Genomic DNA, 22521 nt, shown 5'->3' with positions numbered 1-22521 from the left:
CCGTGTTGTAGTCATTACTGTCCCCTCATCTTCTCCTGTGTCAGTCATGTGACCCTTTATCTCCCTGTGTGCCCTTATCTCTCCGTGTCAGTCATCAGTTTCCCCTCATTTCTGTGTCATAGTCATTTACTGTCCCCTCATCTTCCCGTGTCAGTCATGTGACCCTTCTTCTCCCCGTGTCACAGTAATTAGTGTCCTCTCATCACACCATGTGTCATAGTCCTTACTGTCCCCTCATGTTCCCGTGTCAGTCATGTGACCCTTCATGTCCCCGTGTCACAGTAATTAGTAGCCTCACATGACTGTGTGTCACATTCATTAGTGTCCCCTCATCTCTCCCCATGTCAGTCATTACTGTCCCCTCATCTTACCCTGTGTCATGGTCATGTAACCTTTCATCTCCCCGTGTCACAGTAATCAGTGTCCCCTCATCTTCCATGATTACCAGTACTCTCATCTCCCACAAGTGTCACAGTTATTACTGTCCCCTCATCTCTCCCCATGTATCACAGTCCTAAATGTCCCCTTATCTCACCCCTGTGCATCAGTCATTACTGTCCCCTCAACTCCCCCTGTGTATCCGTCACAGTTATTATTGTGCCATCATCTCCCCCTTTGTGTCACAGTCCTTAAAGGGGTACGGGGGCCGGGGGTCGTGACATCACACCACGCCGCCTCAATGAAAGTCTATGGGAGGGGGCGTGACGTATGTCACGCCCCCTCCCATAGACTTGCATTGAGGGTGTGTGACATCACAGGGGGCGTGGCCGTGATGTCACGACCCCCGCACCCAGCGTTCTGAATGCTGGGGCAGAGGAGTACCCCTTTATTGTCCCCTTATCTCACCCCTGTGTGTCAGTCATTACTGTCCTCTCATCTCCCCTTGTGTGTGTCACTTATTATTGTCCCTTCACCTCCCCCGTGTGTCACAGTAAAACTGTTCTCCGCCTACTTTTCCATACTGATCCCCCGTTCAGCATTGGAAGTCTTCGGTCATGTGACTGTCACAGCCAATAGGCAGCCTCTCCTTGATGCTCCGATGCTTATTACAGTCACTGCCATGGCCACCGATTGGCTGAGACAGTCACCTGATGTCCGCTGCTTCTGTAACACCAGAGCGCCGACCGCAGGCAGAACGGGGGATCAGCGCAAGACCTGAGGCAAATAAAACAGTTGCCATGCAGACCTGGCACCTGGGATTTGTCAAGCCCTGGTTTACACACCCATCTCCATACAATAGCCTTATGGGAATGAACTGTGTATTATGACTTACAGAAACCTCCTTTTAAACCCTTACAATTTGGGGTGAACACTGCTTTGTGTGATCCAGTTTCTAACATGCCAATGCATAAGTTTACACACCCCTGTTTATCCAGCGATCCTATGTATACGCTATGCGTTATGTAACACATCCTGAAAACACAAACAACTATTGCTTTGTCTCTTCACTGACACATTGCAAAAGTCAATGCACCCCTAGCATGCCCGGCTGTCCTGGAGACTAGGAGTTGTAGTTTTGCAACAGCTGGAGGCGCACTGGGGCTGTCCAGGCATGCTGGGAGTTGTAGTTTTTGCAACAGCTGGAGGAACACTGGGAATTGTAGTTTTGCAACCACTAGAAGCATGCTAGAAGTTGTAGTTTTGCAACAGCTGGAGGCACAACGGGGCTGTCCAGGCATGCTGGGAATGTTTTTTTTTTTTTTGCAACAGCTGGATGCAGACCAGGAATTGTAGTTTTGCAACCACTAGATGCATGCTGGGAGTTGTAGTTTTGCAACAGCTGGAGGCACCCTGGGGCTGCCCGAGGATGCTAGGAGTTGTAGTTTTGCAACAACTGGAGGCGCACTGGTGCTGTCCAGGCATGCTGGGAATTGTAGTTTTTGCAACAGCTGGAGGCGCACTGGTGCTGTCCAGGCATGCTGGGAATTGTAGTTTTTGCAACAGCTGGAGGCGCACTGGTGCTGTCCAGCCATGCTGGGAATTGTAGTTTTTGCAACAGCTGGAGGCGCACTGGTGCTGTCCAGCCATGCTGGGAATTGTAGTTTTTGCAACAGCTGGAGGCGCACTGGTGCTGTCCAGCCATGCTGGGAATTGTAGTTTTTGCAACAGCTGGAGGCGCACTGGTGCTGTCCAGCCATGCTGGGAATTGTAGTTTTTTCAACAGCTGGAGACGTACTGGTGCTGTCCAGGCATGCTGGGAATTGTAGTTTTTGCAACTGCTGGAGGCGCACTGGTGCTGTCCAGGCATGCTGGGAATTGTAGTTTTTGCAACAGCTGGAGGCGCACTGGTGCTGTCCAGCCATGCTGGGAATTGTAGTTTTTGCAACAGCTGGAGGCGCACTGGTGCTGTCCAGCCATGCTGGGAATTGTAGTTTTTTCAACAGCTGGAGACGTACTGGTGCTGTCCAGGCATGCTGGGAATTGTAGTTTTTGCAACTGCTGGAGGCGCACTGGTGCTGTCCAGGCATGCTGGGAATTGTAGTTTTTGCAACTGCTGGAGGCGCACTGGTGCTGTCCAGGCATACTGGGAATTGCAGTTTTTGCAACCGCTGGAGGCAGATCAGGAATTGTAGTTTTGCAACCATTAGATACATGCTAGGAGTTGTAGTATTGCAACAGCTGGAGGCGCATTGGGCTGTCCAGTCATGCTGGGAGTTGTTGTTTTTGCAACAGCTGGAGGCACACCGGGAATTGTAGTTTTGCAACCACTAGATCTGTGTTTCCCAACCAGGGTGCCTCCAGGTGTTGCAAAACTACAACTCCCAGCATGCCTGGACAGCCAAAGGCTGTCCAGGCATGCTGGGAGTTGTAGTTTTGCAACACCAGATGGCACCCTGGTTGGGAAACACTGCACTAGATGCATGCTGGGAGTTGTAGTTTTGCAAAAGCAGCCACCGGTTAGGGAACATTATTACACTAAGATTTGGAGAATAATGTCCACCTGTGGACCCCGGTGCATAAGTCATCACCCCCCTCCACTAACCTCTATGGACAATTTTTTTTTAACCCAGGATAAGTGCATAACAATAGATCTGTTGCAAAAATGCATTGGACCAGTCTACCAAGTTGCAAAAGTTTTAGACCCCCACACAACATGCAGGGTATTAGACTTGGAGGGGGTGAATATTTTTTGCAATCATTTCTCCAGTAAGCATGCCCTCTCCCTGGCACCCCTTCAGTCTGTGCAGGCCTCTGCCACCCTCCTCCCATACACCCACCATGATGCCGCATGACTCTCACCTGCACCATGATGGCGAGCCGCAGAGACTCCTTGGCGATGTTATCCCCGCATTTCTTACAGGAGGCCCGGCCGCTCTTGGCATACTCGGCCCGGTAGAGTTTCTCGGAAGCCTCGGCCATGTCTTACAGTAGAGGAGCCGGGACAGGACGCGCACTCACTGGGGACAGGGACAGCGGCAGCGGCGTGGAGCCAGGGAGCCCGCCACACAACAAACCAGGGGCGACAAGCCGATTACCGAGCGATCACCCCCGCTTCGTGCACTGTTCTGCGGATCGGCGATCGATTACTATCCCCTGCTAGGAAGAAGAAGCTAGAGCGAGGAGATAACGGGGCTGGGACAGGGGACGTCACGTGGTCCAGACTTACTTGGGGATGTTTGTGTTTTTTTTTTCTTTTGCTTCCCGCTGAACCACGTGACTGTTCTCATGGCGCCCCCTGGTGTCAGGAGGGGGGTCTCCCCCACCCCGGAACGTGCCATAGTGGTTGTAGGGGGTTCTTTATAATAGTATTCAACATTACAATGGAAAATAAATAACATAAGTAAAAGAAAATAGAATAGACCCCACAGGTAGGGCTGCCATTTTTGTTTTAATTTGACTTTTTGATTTTTTTTTCCAATTAAATTCGGGAGTTGCAGTTAGTGACTAACTACAACTCCCAGCATGCTCTGATACAGCAGCTGCCCCAAAGAAAACTACAACTCCCAGCATGCTCTGATACAGCAGCTGCCCCAAAGAAAACTACAACTCCCAATATGTTGGGCTATATAGTAGTATATAGTATAGGTCAGTGTTTCCCAAGCAGGGGTGTCTCCAGCTGTTTCAAAATTACAACTCCCAGCATGTTGGACCATATAGTAGTATATAGTATAGGTCAATGTTTCCCAACCAGGGGTGCCTCCAGCTGTTACGAAACTACAACTCCCAGCATGTTGGACTGTATAGTAGCATATAGTATAGGTCAATGTTTTCCAACCAGGGGTGCCTCCAGCTGTTTCAAAACTACAACTCCCAGCATGTTGGACTATATAGTAGTTTATAGTATAGGTCAGTGTTTCCCAACCAGGGGTGCCTACAGCTGTTGCAAAACTATAACTCCCAGCATGCCCGGACAGCCGTTTGCAAGATTTTGCAAGATGCTAAAGGCAGTTACATAGAGCCTGCAAAGTGAGCTCCCGACTACAGCTGCTGTAGAAATCCACCTCTAAGATTCCTATGTACTCTCTCCTGCCTGATAGCACTCCTCTGTACTCTCTCCTGTCTGATAGGACTCCTCTGTGCTCTCTCCTGCCTGATAGCACTCTTCTGTGTTCTCTCCTGCCTGATAGGACACCTCTGTGCTCTCTCCTGTCTGATAGTACTCCTCTGTGCTCTCTCCTGCCTGATAGCACTCCTCTGTGCTCTCTCCTGTCTGATAGCACTCCTCTGTGCTCTCTCCTGCCTGATAGCACTCTTCTGTGCTCTCTCCTGTCTGATAGGACTCCTCTGTACTCTCTCCTGTCTGATAGCACTCCTCTGTGCTCTCTCCTGCCTGATAGCACTATTCTGTGCTCTCTCCTGTCTGATAGGACTCCTCTGTGCTCTCTCCTGCCTGATAGCACTCTTCTGTGCTCTCTCCTGTCTGATAGGACTCCTCTGGGCTCTCTCCTGTCTGATAGGACTCCTCTGTACTCTCCTGTCTGATAGCACTCCTCTGTGCTCTCTTCTGTCTGATAGCACTCCTCTGGGCTCTCTCCTGTCTGATAGCACTCCTCTGTGCTCTCTCTTGTCTGATAGGACTTATCAGTGCTCTCTCCTGTCTGATAGGACTCTTCTGGGCTCTCTCCTGTCTGATAGCACTCCTCTGTGCTCTCTCCTATCTGATAGAACTCCTCTGTGCTCTCTCCTGTGTGATAGCACTCCTCTGTGCTCTCTCCTGTCTGATAGGACTCCTCTGTGCTCTCTCCTGTCTGATAGTACTCCTCTGTGCTCTCTCCTGTCTGATAGGACTCACCTGTGCTCTCTCCTGTATGATAGCACTCTTCTGTGCTCTCTCCTGTTTGATAGGACTCCTCTGTTCTCTATCTAGTCTGATAGGATTCCTCTGCTGTCTGATAGGACTCTCCTGTGCTCTCTCCTGTCTGATAGCACTCTCCTGTGCTCTCTCCTGTCTGATAGGACTCCTCTGCACTCTCTCCTGTCTGATAGGACTCCTCTGTACTCTCTCCTGTCTGATAGGACTCCTCTGTGCTCTCTCCTGTCTGATAGGACTCCTCTGTGCTCTCCCCTGTGTAATAGAACTCCTCTGTTCTCTCTCTTGACTGATAGGACTTCTCTGTGATCTCTCGTGTCTTATAGGACTCCTCTGTGCTCTCTCTTGACTGATAGGACTCCTCTGTGCTCTTTCCTGTCTAATAGTACTCCTCTGTGCTCTCTCCTGTCTGATAGCACTCTTCTATGCTCTCTCCTGTCTGATAGGACTCCTCTGTGCTCTCTCCTGTCTGATAGGACTCCTCTGTGCTCTTTCCTGTCTGATAGCACTCCTCTGTGCTCTCTCCTGTCTGATAGGACTCCTCTGTGCTCTTTCCTGTCTGATAGCACTCTTCTGTGCTCTCTCCTGTCTTATAGCACTCTTCTGTGCGCTCTGTTGTCTGATATGACTCCTCTGTGCTCTCTCCTGTCTGATAGGAGACTCATCTGTGCTCTCTCCTGTCTGATAGTACTCCTCTGTGCTCTCTCCTGCCTGATAGCACTCCTCTGTGCTCTCTCCTGTCTGATAGCACTCCTCTGTGCTCTCTCCTGCCTGATAGCACTCTTCTGTGCTCTCTCCTGTCTGATAGGACTCCTCTGTACTCTCTCCTGTCTGATAGCACTCCTCTGTGCTCTCTCCTGCCTGATAGCACTATTCTGTGCTCTCTCCTGTCTGATAGGACTCCTCTGTGCTCTCTCCTGCCTGATAGCACTCTTCTGTGCTCTCTCCTGTCTGATAGGACTCCTCTGGGCTCTCTCCTGTCTGATAGGACTCCTCTGTACTCTCCTGTCTGATAGCACTCCTCTGTGCTCTCTTCTGTCTGATAGCACTCCTCTGGGCTCTCTCCTGTCTGATAGCACTCCTCTGTGCTCTCTCTTGTCTGATAGGACTTATCAGTGCTCTCTCCTGTCTGATAGGACTCTTCTGGGCTCTCTCCTGTCTGATAGCACTCCTCTGTGCTCTCTCCTATCTGATAGAACTCCTCTGTGCTCTCTCCTGTGTGATAGCACTCCTCTGTGCTCTCTCCTGTCTGATAGGACTCCTCTGTGCTCTCTCCTGTCTGATAGTACTCCTCTGTGCTCTCTCCTGTCTGATAGGACTCACCTGTGCTCTCTCCTGTATGATAGCACTCTTCTGTGCTCTCTCCTGTTTGATAGGACTCCTCTGTTCTCTATCTAGTCTGATAGGATTCCTCTGCTGTCTGATAGGACTCTCCTGTGCTCTCTCCTGTCTGATAGCACTCTCCTGTGCTCTCTCCTGTCTGATAGGACTCCTCTGCACTCTCTCCTGTCTGATAGGACTCCTCTGTACTCTCTCCTGTCTGATAGGACTCCTCTGTGCTCTCTCCTGTCTGATAGGACTCCTCTGTGCTCTCCCCTGTGTAATAGAACTCCTCTGTTCTCTCTCTTGACTGATAGGACTTCTCTGTGATCTCTCGTGTCTTATAGGACTCCTCTGTGCTCTCTCTTGACTGATAGGACTCCTCTGTGCTCTTTCCTGTCTAATAGTACTCCTCTGTGCTCTCTCCTGTCTGATAGCACTCTTCTATGCTCTCTCCTGTCTGATAGGACTCCTCTGTGCTCTCTCCTGTCTGATAGGACTCCTCTGTGCTCTTTCCTGTCTGATAGCACTCCTCTGTGCTCTCTCCTGTCTGATAGGACTCCTCTGTGCTCTTTCCTGTCTGATAGCACTCTTCTGTGCTCTCTCCTGTCTTATAGCACTCTTCTGTGCGCTCTGTTGTCTGATATGACTCCTCTGTGCTCTCTCCTGTCTGATAGGAGACTCATCTGTGCTCTCTCCTGTCTGATAGGACTCCTGTGTGCTCTCTTCTGTCTGATAGCATTCTTCTGTGCTCTCTCCTGTCTAATAGGACTCCTTGGTGCTCTCTCCTGTCTGATAGGACTCCTCTGTGCTCTCTCCTGTCTGATAGGACTCCTTGGTGCTCTCTCCTGTCTGATAGTACTCCTCTGTGCTCTCTCCTATCTGATAACACTCCTCTGTGCTCTCTCCTATCTGATAGCACTCCTCTGTACTCTCTCCTGTCTGATAGGACTCCTCTGTGCTCTCTCCTGTCTGATAGGATTCCTCTGTGCTCTCTTCTGTCTGATAGAACTCCTCTGTGCTCTCTCCTGTCTGATAGTACTCCTCTGTGCTCTCTCCTGTCTGATAGTACTCCTCTGTGCTCTCTCCTGTCTGATAGGACTCCTCTGTACTCTCTCCTGTCTGATAGGACACCTCTGTGCTCTCTCCTGTCTGATAGGACTCCTGTGTGCTCTCTCCTGTCTGATAGGATTCCTCTGTGCTCTCTTCTGTCTGATAGAACTCCTCTGTGCTCTCTCCTGTCTGATAGGACTCCTCTGTGCTCTCTCCTGTCTGATAGGACACCTCTGTGCTCTCTCCTGTCTGATAGGACTCCTCTGTGCTCTCTCCTGTGTGATAGCCCTCCTCTGTGTTGTCTCCTGTCTGATAAAATGACATTTTCTTATGAAGTATATTAGAAAGGTCAATGTTTTGCCAAGATGTACAACATATAACAAGTTTTGAATCTGACAGTGCCCAGTTAACATAGGTAAGACAAAACCATGTACCTCTAAATAAATCATAAAGACACCAATAATACAGATCCCCTACCAGACCCCTAAACCAATACAGACTGCAGACCAGGATCCCTAAAGTTATATAGACTCCAGTTACAGAAGTAGGCAAAGGGTTTGATGACTCAAGATGTCAGTGAGTAATTTTTCAGCTTTGCCTTAAAAAGGTTGGCATTTTGTGGTGCCCTTTAGCGGCCCATGGCACTTCCAGTGCATTGAAGGTATATCTCATTGCCAAAAGAGAAGTAGTTGTGTATGAGTGTACATTTTGTGAATAATAATATAGACACTGAGGCAATCCCGTTACTTTCAAGGTATTCCTGGCAAGCCGTCACTATATCATGTGGTATGTTGGAATATAAGGACTCCACATCCATGGTGGCTAGTATGGCAGCATTGTGGAGAGGACCTATGGTTAATGGTTTGTCCAGTAGGTCAGTAGTGTCCTGTAGATAGCTTCTTGTGTCTTTTACCAATGGTTTCTGGACACGTTCTACTCAACCTAAAAATTTTTGGTGAGCGCTCCCACACCAGAGATGATTGATTTACCTGGATTGCCAGGCTTATGTATTTTGGGAAGCTGTAGAGCTCTCCAATTTTGAGGTTCTCCAGTATGAAATCCAACAGTTTTGTAGATCCTGTGGATAGATTCCTGATTATTATTGTCAAATCTCTCATGTATTTTTGAGTCGGTCCTCATCTAATTTGATGTAATATTGTGTGTCTGTGACACCAGAATGATTAATTGAAGTGACAACTAACTGTAAATCCACTATAGCTATGCCATTAACAGACACCGATGTTAACAGAAGTTAAGACCTTCTAAAGTAATACAGATCCCAGAGCAGACCTCTAAACTAATACTGACCCCAGACCAGAACCCTAAACTAATGTAGACTCCAGAGCAGACACCCTAACGTAATACAGATCCAAGGTCTGCTGTCAGGTATGGGCAGGGAACAGTGAAACACTAAACTCACCCGCTCCCACTTGCCCTGCCTACTTGCGTACGCGCCCTAGGCGACGGGTCCACAACCACAGTGACAGTCCCTGCCTGAATAAGTGCAGGGAGTCAAACGTCAAAAAAATAAACTATAATACAGACGTAGGTTGGAACACAGTATGGAATCCCACACACTAACAGAAATAATAACTAAACATACACACACAATAAGTCACAGTCCACAAGCCGAGTCAATACCAAGAGATTACAGAAATGCCAAATCGCAGAAACAGGAGAAGAGTCAGTGAACGCGGAGCCAAAGGGTGAAATATGCCAGAAATTCAAGATACAATACAAATGGTAGCTAGTAGTAAGAGGTCTTGCACAGGCGAGGTATGAGAGCAGACTGCCAGCTTAAATAGAGACAGAGAGAACTGTCAGAACCATTTAACCCCATGGGTTCTGACATCTGCCTCCCTAAAATAATATGGACTCTAGATAAGAGCACCAAAACTAATACAGACTCCAGACCAGGCCCCTAAGGTAAGACAGACGGCAGACCAGACCCACTAAAATAATACAGACCCCAAATTACACCACTAAAGTAATACAGACCTCAAGCCAGCTAAAGTAATACAGGCTTCCAAACTAATACAGACTCCAGACCATAGTCCCTAAACTAATACAGATCCCAGAGCAGTCCTCACTGGACCCACTAAACAAATACAGAGTGCAGGACATACTCCTGATGGAGTACTTTGGTGCAGTAAAACTTATCCCCTATTCAATGGATAGGGGATAAGTTTTTGATTGCAGGGGTCTGACTGCTGGGACACCCGAGAACTCCTGCACAGCGCTCTCTGGCTCTCCCATAGAGATACATGAAACGTGCCAGCTTCCCCTTCCTGCAGGGGTCGACACGCTTACTTCCTTGGTAGAGCCGGATTGCCATGCAGAGGATCGCAGGGGGTCCTTTGGATAGGGGATAGGTTTTACTGCACCACAGACTGAACTAGTGTTGAGTGGCATAGGCCATATTCGAATTCGCGAATATTCGCGAATATATGGACGAATATTCGTCATATATTCGCGAATATTCGCATAATCGTTATATTCTCGCTTTATTTTCGCATATGCGAAAATCCGCATATGCGAAAATTAACATATGTGAATATTAGCATATACAAAATTAGCGTACGTAAAATTCGCATATGCGAATATTCGCATATGCGAATATTCGCATATGCGCATTTTCGAGCACCAGTCTCACACAGTAGTATTAGAGCCTTCTTTACACCACACAAGCTGGAAGCAGAGAGGGGTGATCACTGTGATGTGTACTGTGAAAAAAAAAATAATAAAAAAAAAATTCGTGAGCAACACTAGACTGAACCACCTAAACTAATAAAGATTCCAGACGAGACCACATAAAGTAATACAGACCTCAGACTAGACCCACTTAACAAATACAGACTGTAGACCAGATCAACTAAACTAATACTGATCCCAGACCAGAGCCCCTAAAGTAATACAGACCGCAGACCAGACACCCGTAATGAATACAGACCCCAGACTAGACCCCCTAAGCTTAAACAGACCCCAGACCACTTATGTAATACAGACCTGCATAGCAGACCCTTAAACAAATGCAGACTGCAGACCAGAACTGTTAAGTTATACAGACCCCAGAACAGACCCCTAAACTAAAACAGACCACAGACCCCCAAAACTAATACAGACCTCAGGCTAGACCCCTCTAAAGTAATACAGACCCCAGACCAGATCCACTAAACTAATAAAGACTCCACATAAATTCTAACCCCAGTTCAGAACCAATAAACTAATTCAGATCCCAGACCAGAGCCCCTAAAAACTACTACAGACACCAGACCAGACCCCTAATTAAATACAGATCAGGCCACCTAAATAAATAAAGACCCTAGATCATGTCACCTAAAAATATACCCAAGACTCTCTAAGTAATAGAGACCCCTTAAGGTAATATAGACTCCAGACCAGACTCTTTAAATACCATTGCATGAAAAACGAAGTGACAAATAGACAAGCACGATGTAATTTCCACATGGAGACAAAAGGGAACCATTGAAATTAATAAGGGGGGAAAAGCAACAGAAAAAAAAATTTCCCCAAAGTTTTTGCCACCTACAGTATCTACCATAAGTGGCTCATCTAGTGTCACCACAGGTGCTGCCCCTTTACTTCATACTTGCTAACTTTTGAGAAGTGACACCAGGGTGATTACGAGAAGCATCTTCCACCTGTGTATCCACTATTAGTGTTGAGCGGCATAGGCCATATTCAAATTCGTGATATTTCGTGAATATATTGACGAATATTCGTAATATATTCGAAAAATTCGCAATATTCGTGGCCTTATTTACTATGCGCCATAAAATTTGCATGCGCATGCACAATATCGCGTGATAAAAGAGCTAAAAGAAGGGAGGGATCAATATGCGCGAAAATTTGCATATGCAAATTTTCGGGCGTCCGCCAGCCATGACACAGTAACTATTATTGGAGGGTTGTTTACACCACAAGCTGGAAGCAGGGAGGGATGATCACTGTGACGTGTACTGTGAAAAAAATAAAAAAAGCGAAAATTCATAATTGTGAATATATAGCGCTACATTCGCGAATTTGCGAATATGCGATAATCGCGATAAATGTTCACATTGCAAATATTCGCACCCAACACTATCCACTATAGCTATACCATTGACAGACCACCTAAATAAGTTAAGATCCCTAAGTAATGCAGACCCCAGAGCAGACTCCTAAACTAATACAGACCACAGACCCTCTAAATAAATTCAGACCTCAGACTAGACCCCTAAATTAACAACATTGCTGGAAAGGACCCTCTAGCAAGCTTAGACCCCAGACCTGGCCCCCTAAACTAATACTGTTTCCAAACTAGACCCCTAAAGTAATACAGATTCCAGACCAGACCCCATAAACTAATTCAGCCTCCAGAATAAAACCCTAAAGTATCACAGACCCCAGACCAGACCCCCTAAACTAACACAGCTCCCAGACCAGCCCTTCTAAGTAAATTCAGACATAAAATCAGACCCCTAAGACTTCAAAACAGACCCTCAAAGAACATTGTAAGAAAAATTAAATGAACCCTTAAAGGGGTACTCCGCCCCTAGACATCTTATTCCCTATCCAACGGATAGGGAATAAAATGTCAGATCGCCGGGGTCCCGCCGCTGGGGACCCCCGCAATATAGCAAGCAGCTGCCACCTGTAACTGCTTCCGGAAGCGCTGGAGGTTCTCTGACTAATTAATCCCGACCACGGGGACGGAAGATCGTGACGTCACGACTCCACCCCATGTGACGTCATGGCCACGCCCCCTCAATGCAAGTCTATGGGAGGGGGCGTGACACCCCCTCCCATAGACTTGCATTGAGGGGGCATTTTTAGGCTACCTGTCAATCAGTGACTGATGATTTATCCTATGGATGGGCCATCAATCATATTAGCCCGGAAAACTCATTCAAGTTCAGCCATTCCGAAACACAAATCTTCTTAGGCTACTTTTTACATGTTAGGCCCCTTTCACACTATAAATTCATCCATTTAATGTTCTGTTATGAAAACCCTTAAAATCGGCCGTTAAACAGCCGTTACAAAATCCCATTATAGTCTATGGGATTTTTACATTATCCGTTGTAACCCGTCATAGACGTTATTTTGTGACGGGAGAAATATGGCACAATCCCAAAGACTATAATGGGATTTTGTAACCACCGTTTAGCAGCCAATTTAAAGGGTTTTCATAACGGAACATTAAACGGATCTTTAAAACTGATGAATTTTATAGTGTGAAAGGAGCCTTAGTTTTTGCATCAGTTTTTTTGGTCATATAGATGTTACATTTGATTGGACTTGAACCCAAAACTCCAGAAACAATGCCAACCGCTGAACCACTGTGCTACCCAGTGAGCGCCCATCGTCTTCTTTTTCCTCTTTTCCTTAGTTGATCTCCTATTGAGCTTTGGGTCATTGTCTTGTTCCATCACCCAACGTCTCTACATCTTGAGGTCTTGGATGGCCATCCCTACATGTTCATGTACAATATTTCTATACATCCAGGCTCTGAAGCAGCAACACCACCACACACCATGATCCTCCTTCCATCAGGCTTCATTGGTGGGAGGAGGATTTGGTTGTTGTATAGACTAGAGAGTCCCGAATTTTCAGACAATGCCACTAACTGTTTGTCTCTGGAAGGTCCCGGTAAACTCACTGCATGTGGTAAACGTGTTATGTGCCGTGTGCATAGATATCACCACAAACTGCAGAGAGAAGAAACTGTGTCTGTTGTGAGTATATAGGATGGGAGAAGCCTCTCCATTCTTGTGGCATACTTGTCTCCTGCACCCACTTGGAGAGGCAGTAGCATCGCCACTCACTTAACATTTGCCAGGGTAGGTGCTCTTTCTTTTTCAGGGCTGGGTGCAGTAGTGCCACAGCGTGTCAAGATCAGATTAGCACAAGGGATTCTCTAGCATTGTAATAACCAAGAAATGTAGAAACGGAGCACTCACCCGATATGTGTCCTTAGGGATAGGCTGGTCCCTCTAGCGGGGTCTTCAGCAGGGAGGCGGTAGATGGAACTGGGGGAGCTCAGACGCCGGCCACGGTCCGTATCGCGCCAATGGGCGCTTCGTCATTGGCTGCATCCTCAAGTGCGAAACCTGCTGTGTCCTTAAGGGATTATGGGTCTAAAAACTGTGATTCAGAACTAGTGTGCTGCAGGGACCCGCCAGGTGAGCTGCAACAGTCTGCTGGGGAAGATGGCCAAGATGGCGACAAGACAGGATATGGCCTCTCTGATGTATCACCAACACACCAGAGAGAACCTAGCATGTCCTAGGTCTAGGCCACTGGAAGCTGGACACTTCACTTTAGGGACGTCCTGATACCATTTTTTTTAAGACTGAGTACCGATACTTTAATTCTAGTACTCGCCGAGACCAAGTACGAGTACTTATATTTTAAAGGGAATCTGACACCAGGGTGACGCGGTTTCTGGCGCTGTTTACCGTATGATATGTGGGTCCTTGTGTGCAATGGAGGCGGCTGCTGTAGTATGAGCCAAGATTTCTCTCTTCTCCATTGGACAGAACAGAGAACTTGCTTTAGCGGTGAGAGAGATGTCTCCGGAGCGATTGCGCTGACGTTCACATGGTGAGCAGTGGTAGAAACCGGGTCACCTGACCTATCTACATATAAATTCAAGTTAGTGCAGGTGACTCTGCTGTAAGATTACATTTAATAGTAGGGAGTATCACCTTGTAGGTAGGATAGATAGTTGCAGACATTAGTAGCAGCCCCCTTGTAGACAACCCCCCCCTATTGTCCCCCTTGTAGACAGCGCCCCCCCTGTCCCCCTTGTAGACAACAGCCCCCCCCCTTGTAGATAGTGCTCCCTCTTATCCCCCTTACAGACAGCAGGCCCCCCCCCTTGTAGACAGCGGGCCCCCCCTTGTAGACAGCAGCCCCCCACCTTGTAGACAGCAGGCCCCCCACTTTGTAGACATCAGGCCCCCCCCTTGTAGACAGCAGGCCCCCTCCTTGAAGACAGCAGGCCCCCCTCCCACTTTGTAGACAGCAGGCTCCCCCTTGTAGACAGCGCCCCCCCCCCATGTCCCCCTTGTAGACAACAGGCCCCCCCCCCTTGTAGACAGGACTCAATCTTGTCCCCCTTACAGACAGCAGGCCCCCTCCTTGTAGACAGCAGCCCCCCCCCACTTTGTAGACAGCAGCCCCCCCCCCATTGTAGACAGTGCTCCCTCTTGTCCCCCTTGTAGACAGCAGGTCCCCCCTTGTAGACAGCAGCCCCCCCCCCATTGTAGACAGTGCTCCCTCTTGTCCCCCTTGTAGACAGCAGGTCCCCCCTTGTAGACAGCAGCCCCCCCCCATTGTAGACAGTGCTCCCTCTTGTCCCCCTTGTAGACAGCAGGTCCCCCCTTGTAGACAGCAGCCCCCCCCCCCCATTGTAGACAGTGCTCCCTCTTGTCCCCCTTGTAGACAGCAGTCCCTCCTCTTGTAGACAGCTCACCTACGGCTGTTCTCGGGTGTCGTCGCTCCACTGTCCCGTTCTTCCGATCGCATCATGGCGTCCTACGGAGGAGCATGTGACAAACACGTCACTCTGCTTACACTGTAGCGTTATGCTGGGTGCAGGGGAGGAGGTGGAGTGACGTGTGTGTCACATGCTCCTCCATGGAACGCCATGATGCGATCGGGAGAACTGGACAGCGGAGCCGGGCCGCACAGCAGCAGGTATCGGACATGGTATCGGGGACACTAAAAGAGTCCCTGATACCATCCAAATGCCGTGTATCAGCCACGATACCGATACTAGTATGGGTATTGGGACAACCCTACTTCTCTTCTTCTGGGGAGAAGAATCCTGCGGCCTCTAGTGCTAAAGAAGCTAAAGAAGAAGACAATCACTGTGGGGAAACGGAGGTGAGTATGTGTCTTTTTTTCTCTGGGAAGGGAAGGGGGGGGGGAAGAATCCTTCTTTCAGGGGGCAAGCTAACTACACATGGGGCCTATATACAGGGGGAAAGCTACCTACAGGAGGGTCTTATATATATAGGTACAAAAAAAAGTCAATATAGAAAAAACCAGCTCACCGCCATATGTAAACTTGTATAAGGAGATGTTTAAAGGAAGCACAGATTTGATATCCAACCGCAAACTTGGAGTGAACAATGCTTGACAAAAAAAAGAACAGGATCCAGCTCCCAAAAAGAAAAGTTAAAAGTCCAAAATTTAATTCACATGTTTAAAAAATGAGTGAAAACCAAAAATAGAATAAAAGCATAGCAGAAACGCCGTCGCGTTTTGAACCATGTGGTTCTTAATCATGGTGCCATGATTAGGAACCATATGGTTCGACACGCGTCAGCGTTTCTGCTATGCTTTTATTCTATTTTTGGTTTTCACTCATTTTTTAAACATGTGAATTACATTTTGGACTTTTAGCTTTTCTTTTAGGGAGCTGGATCCTGTTCTTTCTTATATATAGGTGGCAAACTACCTACAGGGAATCATACATATAGAAGGCAAACTACCCTACAAATAAAATGTGCTGCAACAAAGTTTGTTGCTTGTTTAACAGAATTTTACATATTTCTCAGTGTGGAGTTTCTGTTTAAAAAAACCTAATAAGTACAAACTACTGTCCTAGAAGAGACTATGAGAATTGAAACACTCTCTTACCACCAGGTGGCAGCATAATAAAGAAAATTGCTATTAATCAGTAGTGTTGAGCGGCATAGGCCATATTCGAATTCGCGAATATTTGCGAATATATGGCCGAATATTCGTCATATATTCGCTAAATTCGCTTATTCGTAATATTCTCGTTTTATTTTCGCATATGCGAAAATTCGCGTATGCGAAAATTAACGTATGAGGAAATTAGCATATACAAAAATTAGCTTAAGCGAAAATTCGCATATGCCAAAATTAGCATATGCAAAATTCGCACACCAGTCTCACACAGTAGTATTAGAGCCTTCTTTACACCACACAAGCTGGAAGCAGAGAGGGGTGATCACTGTGATAGGTACTGTGAAGAAAAAAAAAAACGAATATTCGTAATTATGAATATATATAGTGCTATATTCGCGAATATTCGCGAATAAAATTCGCATTGCAAATATTCGTGAGCAACACTATTAATCAGTAAATGCATGTAATGTAGATTTGTTTTTGTTTTTACAGTAATAAAAAGGGTGTCTTTAATTGTTGCAAAACTACAACTCCCATCATGCCCGGACAGCCGAAGGCTGTCCGGGCATGCTGGGAGTTGTAGTTTTGCAACAGTTGGAGGCTCCTTGGTCGGAAAACACTGCTGTAGAGTAGCTGGTTCTTTGATGGTGCCTATCATATACAGTGGTCCCTCAACATACGATGGTAATTCGTTCCAAACGAGCCATCGTTGGTCGAATCCATCGTATGTTGAGGGAATTGTGCAATGTAAAGTATAGGAAGCTGTACTCACCTGTCCCCGCCGCTCCCGATGGTGATCCCGGGCCTCCGCTGGGCTCTCTGCTGTCTTCTCCGGTCCTGCGCTGTCTTCTCCGGTTCTCCGCTGTCTTCTCCGGTCCTCTGCTGTCTTCTCCGGTCCTCCGCAGTCTTCTCCGGTCCTCCGCTGTCTTCTCCGGTCCTCTGCTGTCTTCTCCGGTCCTCCGCAGTCTTCTCCGGTCCTCTGCTGTCTTCTCCGGTCCTCTGCTGTTTTCTCCGGTCCTCCGCTGTCTTCTCCGGTCCTCCGCAGTCTTCTCCGGTCCTCCGCTGTCTTCTCCGGTCCTCCGCTGTCTTCTCCGGTCCTCTGCTGTCTTCCGCAAGGCCTTACTGCATCTGATGAAAGGTCACATGACCTGAAATGCGTCATGCTTGGCGCTGACTCCTGGAATTTTAAATGTTTGTCATATTGAAGTTTCTCCGTGTCGATGGTTTTACATGGTTCCAATAAAGGTGAAGTTTCTTAATCGCTGGCATCTACCTGCTTTCTTCATATCCTTGGAGGATTATATTGCCGTGCGGTGGCCGGGTGAGCTGACTACTTTTCTACTTTGCTAATTTACAAATATGTTTAACTTTCTGCCACCAGTTGATTTAAAAGGAAAAAGGTTTTCACCGGAGTACCCCTTTAAAAGTGGGCACTTTACCTAACTTGTTACATATGTTTATTCTGATATTTGTATGAACAGGAGGTGACTCAATTAATAATAAAGAATGGCAGTAGGAAGGGAACTTAAAGGGGACCTCTCATCAAATAAACTTTTGATATATTTTAGATGAATGAATGTTGAATAACTTTCCAATAGCATGTTAATGAAAAATATGCTTCTTTCTATTGTATTTTTCCCGATCAGTCCTGTCAGCAAGCATTTCTGACTCATGCTGGAGTCCTAAACACTCAAAGCTGCCAGCCTGCTTTGTTCACAGCCAAACAGGCTGTGAACAAAGCAGGCTGGCAGCTCTGAGTGTTCTCCTTTGTGAACAAAGCAGACTGGCAGCTCGTAGTGTTTAGGACTCCAGCATGAGTCTGAAATGCTTGCTGCCAGGACTGGTAGGGAGACCCCTAGTGGTCATTTCTTCAAAGTGGAAAATTAAATAGAAAGAAGCATATTTTTTTAATAACATGCAATTGTAAAGTTATTCTGCATACATTAATCTATAATATATCAAAAGTTTTTTTGATGAGAGGTACCCTTTAATAAAGGATATAGCCTATTTGTATTTCCTTTGGGACTTGAGTCTGGTCCTGGAGCTGGACGGATCTTGAATCCAGGTATTGTGCCACTCGCGGTGCTCCTTTATTTTGGATATTTCTATAAAAAAAAAAAGTCAGTAAATGTTGGCACCCCTAAAATTTTTCTAGAAAATGAAGTATTTCTCACAGAAAAGGATTGCAGGAACACATGTTTTGCTATACACATGTTTATTCCCTTTGTGTGTATTGGAACTAAACCAAAAAAGGAGGAAAAAAAGCAAATTGGACATAATGTCACCAAACTCCAAAAATGGTCTGGACAAAATTATTGGCACCCTTAACTTAATATTTGGTTGCGCACCCTTTGGAAAAAATAAGGGAAATCAGTGGCTTCCTATAACCATCAATAAGCTTCTTACACCTCTCAGCCGGAATGTTGGACCACTCTTCCTTTACAAACTGCTCCAGGTCTCTTATTGGAAGGCGCCTTTTCCCAACAGCAATTATAAGATCTCTCCACAGGTGATCAATGGGATTTAGATCTGGACTCATTGCTGACACTTCAGAACTCTCCAGCGCTTTGTTGTCATCCATTTCTGGGGCTTTCTGACGTATGTTTGGGGTCATTGTCCTGCTGGAAGACCCAAGATCTCGGACACAAACCCAGCTTTCTGACACTGGGCTGTACAGTGCGACCCAAAATCCATAGGTAATCCTCAGATTTCAAGATGTCTTGTACACATTCAAGGCCCCCAGTGCAAGAGGCAGCAAAACTACCCAAAACATCACTGACCTCCACCATATGTCACTGTAGGTACTGTGCTCTTTTCTTTGTAGGCCTCATTCCGTTTTCGGTAAACAGTAGAATGATGTACTTTACCAAAAAGCTCTATCTTGGTCTCATCTGTCCACAAGACGTTTTCCCAGAAAGATTTTGGTTACTCAAGTTCATTTTGGCAAAATGTAGTCTTGCTTTTTTATGTCTCTGTGTCAGCAGTGGGGTCCTTCTGGGTCTCCTCCATAGTGGGGTCCTCCTGGGTCCCCTCCATAGCGGGGTCCTCCTGGGTCTCCTCCATAGTGGGGTCCTCCTGGGTCTCCTCCATAGGGGGGTCCTCCTGGGTCTCCTCCATAGTGGGGTCCTCCTGGGTCTCCTCCATAGTGGGGTGCTCCTGGGTCTCCTCCATAGCGTTTCATTTCATTTAAATGTCGACAGATAGTTCACACTGACACTGATGCTCCCTGAGCCTGCAGGACAGCTTGAATATCTTTGGAACTTGTTTGGGGCTGCTTATCCACCATCCGGACTTTCCTGCGTTGAAGCCTTTCATCAATTTTTCTCTTCCATCCACACCCAGGGAGATTAGCTACAGTGCCATGGGTTGTAAACTTCTTGATAATGTTGCGCACTGTGGACAAAGGCAAATCTAGATCTCCGGAGATGGACTTGTAACCTTGAGATTGTTGATATTTTTCCACAATTTTGGTTCTCAAGTCCTCAGACAGTTCTCTTCTCCTCTTTCTGTTGTCCATGCTTAGTGTGGCACACACAGACACACAATGCAAAGACTAAGTGAACTTCTCTCCTTTTTATCTGCTTTCAGGTGTGATTTTTATGTTGCCCACACCTGTTACTTGCCCCAGGTGAGTATAAAGGAGCATCACATGCTTGAAACGATCTTATTTATCCACAATTTTGAAAGGGTGACAATAATTTTGTCCAGTCCATTTTTGGAGTTTGGTGACATTATGTCCAATTTCCTTTTTTTCCTCCCTTTTTTGTTTAGTTCCAATACACACAAAGGGAATAAACATGTGTATAGCAAAACCTGTGTTACTGCAATCCTTTCCTGTGAGAAATACTTCATTTTCTTGAGAAATTTCAGGGGAGCCAACATTTACGGCCATGACTGTGTATATACTGTGTGTGTGTGTGTATATATATATTGCTGCCTCCATGCCAAATCAATATCGGATGGTAGGTAAGGTGCGGAAGAATTAATTTCTCCTTTTTTCCAGAGAACATGAAAGGAACAACTAAAGAGAAGCTGGAGGCAAAATTATACCCTCCATGCATGAGCGCTTATGACTTGAAGTGAGATGGAAACCTGTGATGTGCAACAGTAAAATGCCATAGACTGAATTACACCGACACATACTTATTCAGTGCTCTTAAAGGAGAACTCCTGGATATAACTTTTTTTCTTTTTAAGGGGGTACTCTGGTGGAAAACAATTTATTTTAAATCAACTGGTGCCCCGAAAGTTAGCTTAAATTACTTCTATTAAAAATCTTCATCCTTTCAGTACTTATCAGCTGCTGTTTACTACAGAGAAAGTTCTTTTATTTTTGAATTTCTTTTCTGTCTGACCACAGTGCTCTCTGCTGACACCTCTGTCCATGTTAGGAACTGTCCAGAGCAGGAGAGGTTTGCTATGGGGATTTGCTCCAGCTCTGGACAGTTCCTGACATGGGCAGAGGTGTCAGCAGAGAGCACTGTAGTCAGTCTGGAAATAACTACACAACTTCCTCTGGAGCATACAGCAGCTGCTAAGTACTGGAAGGATTAAGATTTTTTAATAGAAGTAATTTACAAATCTGTTTAACTTTCTGGCACCAGTTGATTTAAAATAAATTGTTATCCACCGGAGTACCCCTTTGAGAATGAATAGAGTAGAGCGAGAGCGTCCTCCAACAGGAGAGTAAGTCTTGGTTATCTGTTCATGGGTATAACCCAATTGTTGCACTACTTTTATCTATCAGATATAACAGTTTATAACACTGCTTTACAGCTGCTGTAAAGTGAGATCTTCCTAAATTCTCCATTAAAGGGGTACTGTAGCATACAGCAGCTGATAAGTACTGGAAGGATTAAGATTTTTTATAGAAGTAACTTACAAATCTGTTTAACTTTCTGGCGCCAGTTGATTTTAAAAAATTGTTTTCCACTGGAGTACCCCTTTAAGATTGTATTCCTGTTGTACTGACATCTAATGGTTAAAGTGAATGTTGAAATAATTAGGTTAAAAAAAGAGGTCCATAAGTGTCCATAAATAAAAAATAAATTAATTTAAACTATAAAATGTAACTGTTATAATGCATATTTTGACAAAATGCCTATTTTATTTATAGAATAAATAAATAAGGATATTTATGATAAGAGCACAGTAAAAATCGTAGAATTCTTCTGTTATATTAACATATCATGATTTTATGTCAGTAGTTTTTGTCTTGAAATTCTTCGTTAAAAAAAACATCATTTTTTTGCCTTATAAAATATACATATATAAGTTTTTTTCCAGTGCAGATAAAATACAGACCGCCCCCTGCAGGTAAGGAGAGCGTCTCATTCCTTAGCGCTGTTTGTGCTTCTGTCATTCCCCAAACCTGACAGCCTAGATGAGACCCTCAAACATCTCGTCTCCAGCTGCCTCCTCATTATTTAATATAGGCTGCAAGGACTTGCCAAACTCTTGGTGACTCACAGTCCATCTGCTTCTGAAGTGATTTCAAGCCAAGAAGATTCACATAAGAGGCCAACGCATTTCTTCCCATGATCACTTTCCACATTTTTCTCCTTGCTTCTAAATTATGTCGCAAACAGGAAATCTATCTATATGTTTTTCTCAGTGTAATGCCTTATAACTACTAGTGCAATGTACAAGAATATAACTACTATAATACTGCCTCCTATGTACAAGAATGTAATACTATAATACTGCTCCTATATACAAGAATATAACTATTATAATACTGCTCCTATATACAAGAATATAACTAGTATAATACTGCTCCTATATACAAGAATATAACTACTATAATACTGCTCCTATACACAAGAATATAACTACTATAATACTGCTCCTATATACAAGAATATAACTACTATAATACTGTCTCCTATATACAAGAATATAACTACTATAATACTGCTCCTTTATACAAGAATATAACTACTATAATACTGCTCCTATATACAAGAATATAACTACTATAATACTGCTCCTATATACAAGAATATAACTACTATAATACTGCTCCTATATACAAGAATATAACTACTATAATACTGCTCCTATATACAAGAATATAACTACTATAATACTGTCTCCTATATACAAGAATATAACTATTATAATACTGCCTCCTATATACAAGAATATAACTACTATAATACTGCTCCTATATACAAGAATATAACTACTATAACACTGTCTCCTATATACAAGAATATAACTATTATAAT

The 22521-nt window shown here is 45.5% G+C and overlaps 1 protein-coding gene across 1 annotated transcript in view; it reads right to left on the bottom strand.

The window, feature by feature from the left end:
• PARP1 (poly(ADP-ribose) polymerase 1) overlaps positions 1 to 3570 on the bottom strand; it is a 47065-nt gene extending 43495 nt beyond the window's left edge. Inside the window, exon 1 of the mRNA XM_056568491.1 lies at positions 3241 to 3570. Within this exon, the coding sequence (XP_056424466.1) occupies positions 3241 to 3360 (120 nt within the window). The 5' untranslated portion in view covers positions 3361 to 3570. The remainder of the gene's footprint in view (positions 1 to 3240) is intronic.
• Between the last annotated feature and the right edge of the window lie 18951 nt (positions 3571 to 22521).

The sequence above is a fragment of the Hyla sarda genome, chromosome 3 (assembly GCF_029499605.1).
Source record: "Hyla sarda isolate aHylSar1 chromosome 3, aHylSar1.hap1, whole genome shotgun sequence".
Classification (NCBI taxonomy): Eukaryota; Metazoa; Chordata; class Amphibia; order Anura; family Hylidae; genus Hyla; species Hyla sarda.
Note: the sequence above shows the minus strand (reverse complement) of the source record. Positions and strands in the feature narration are given on the sequence as shown.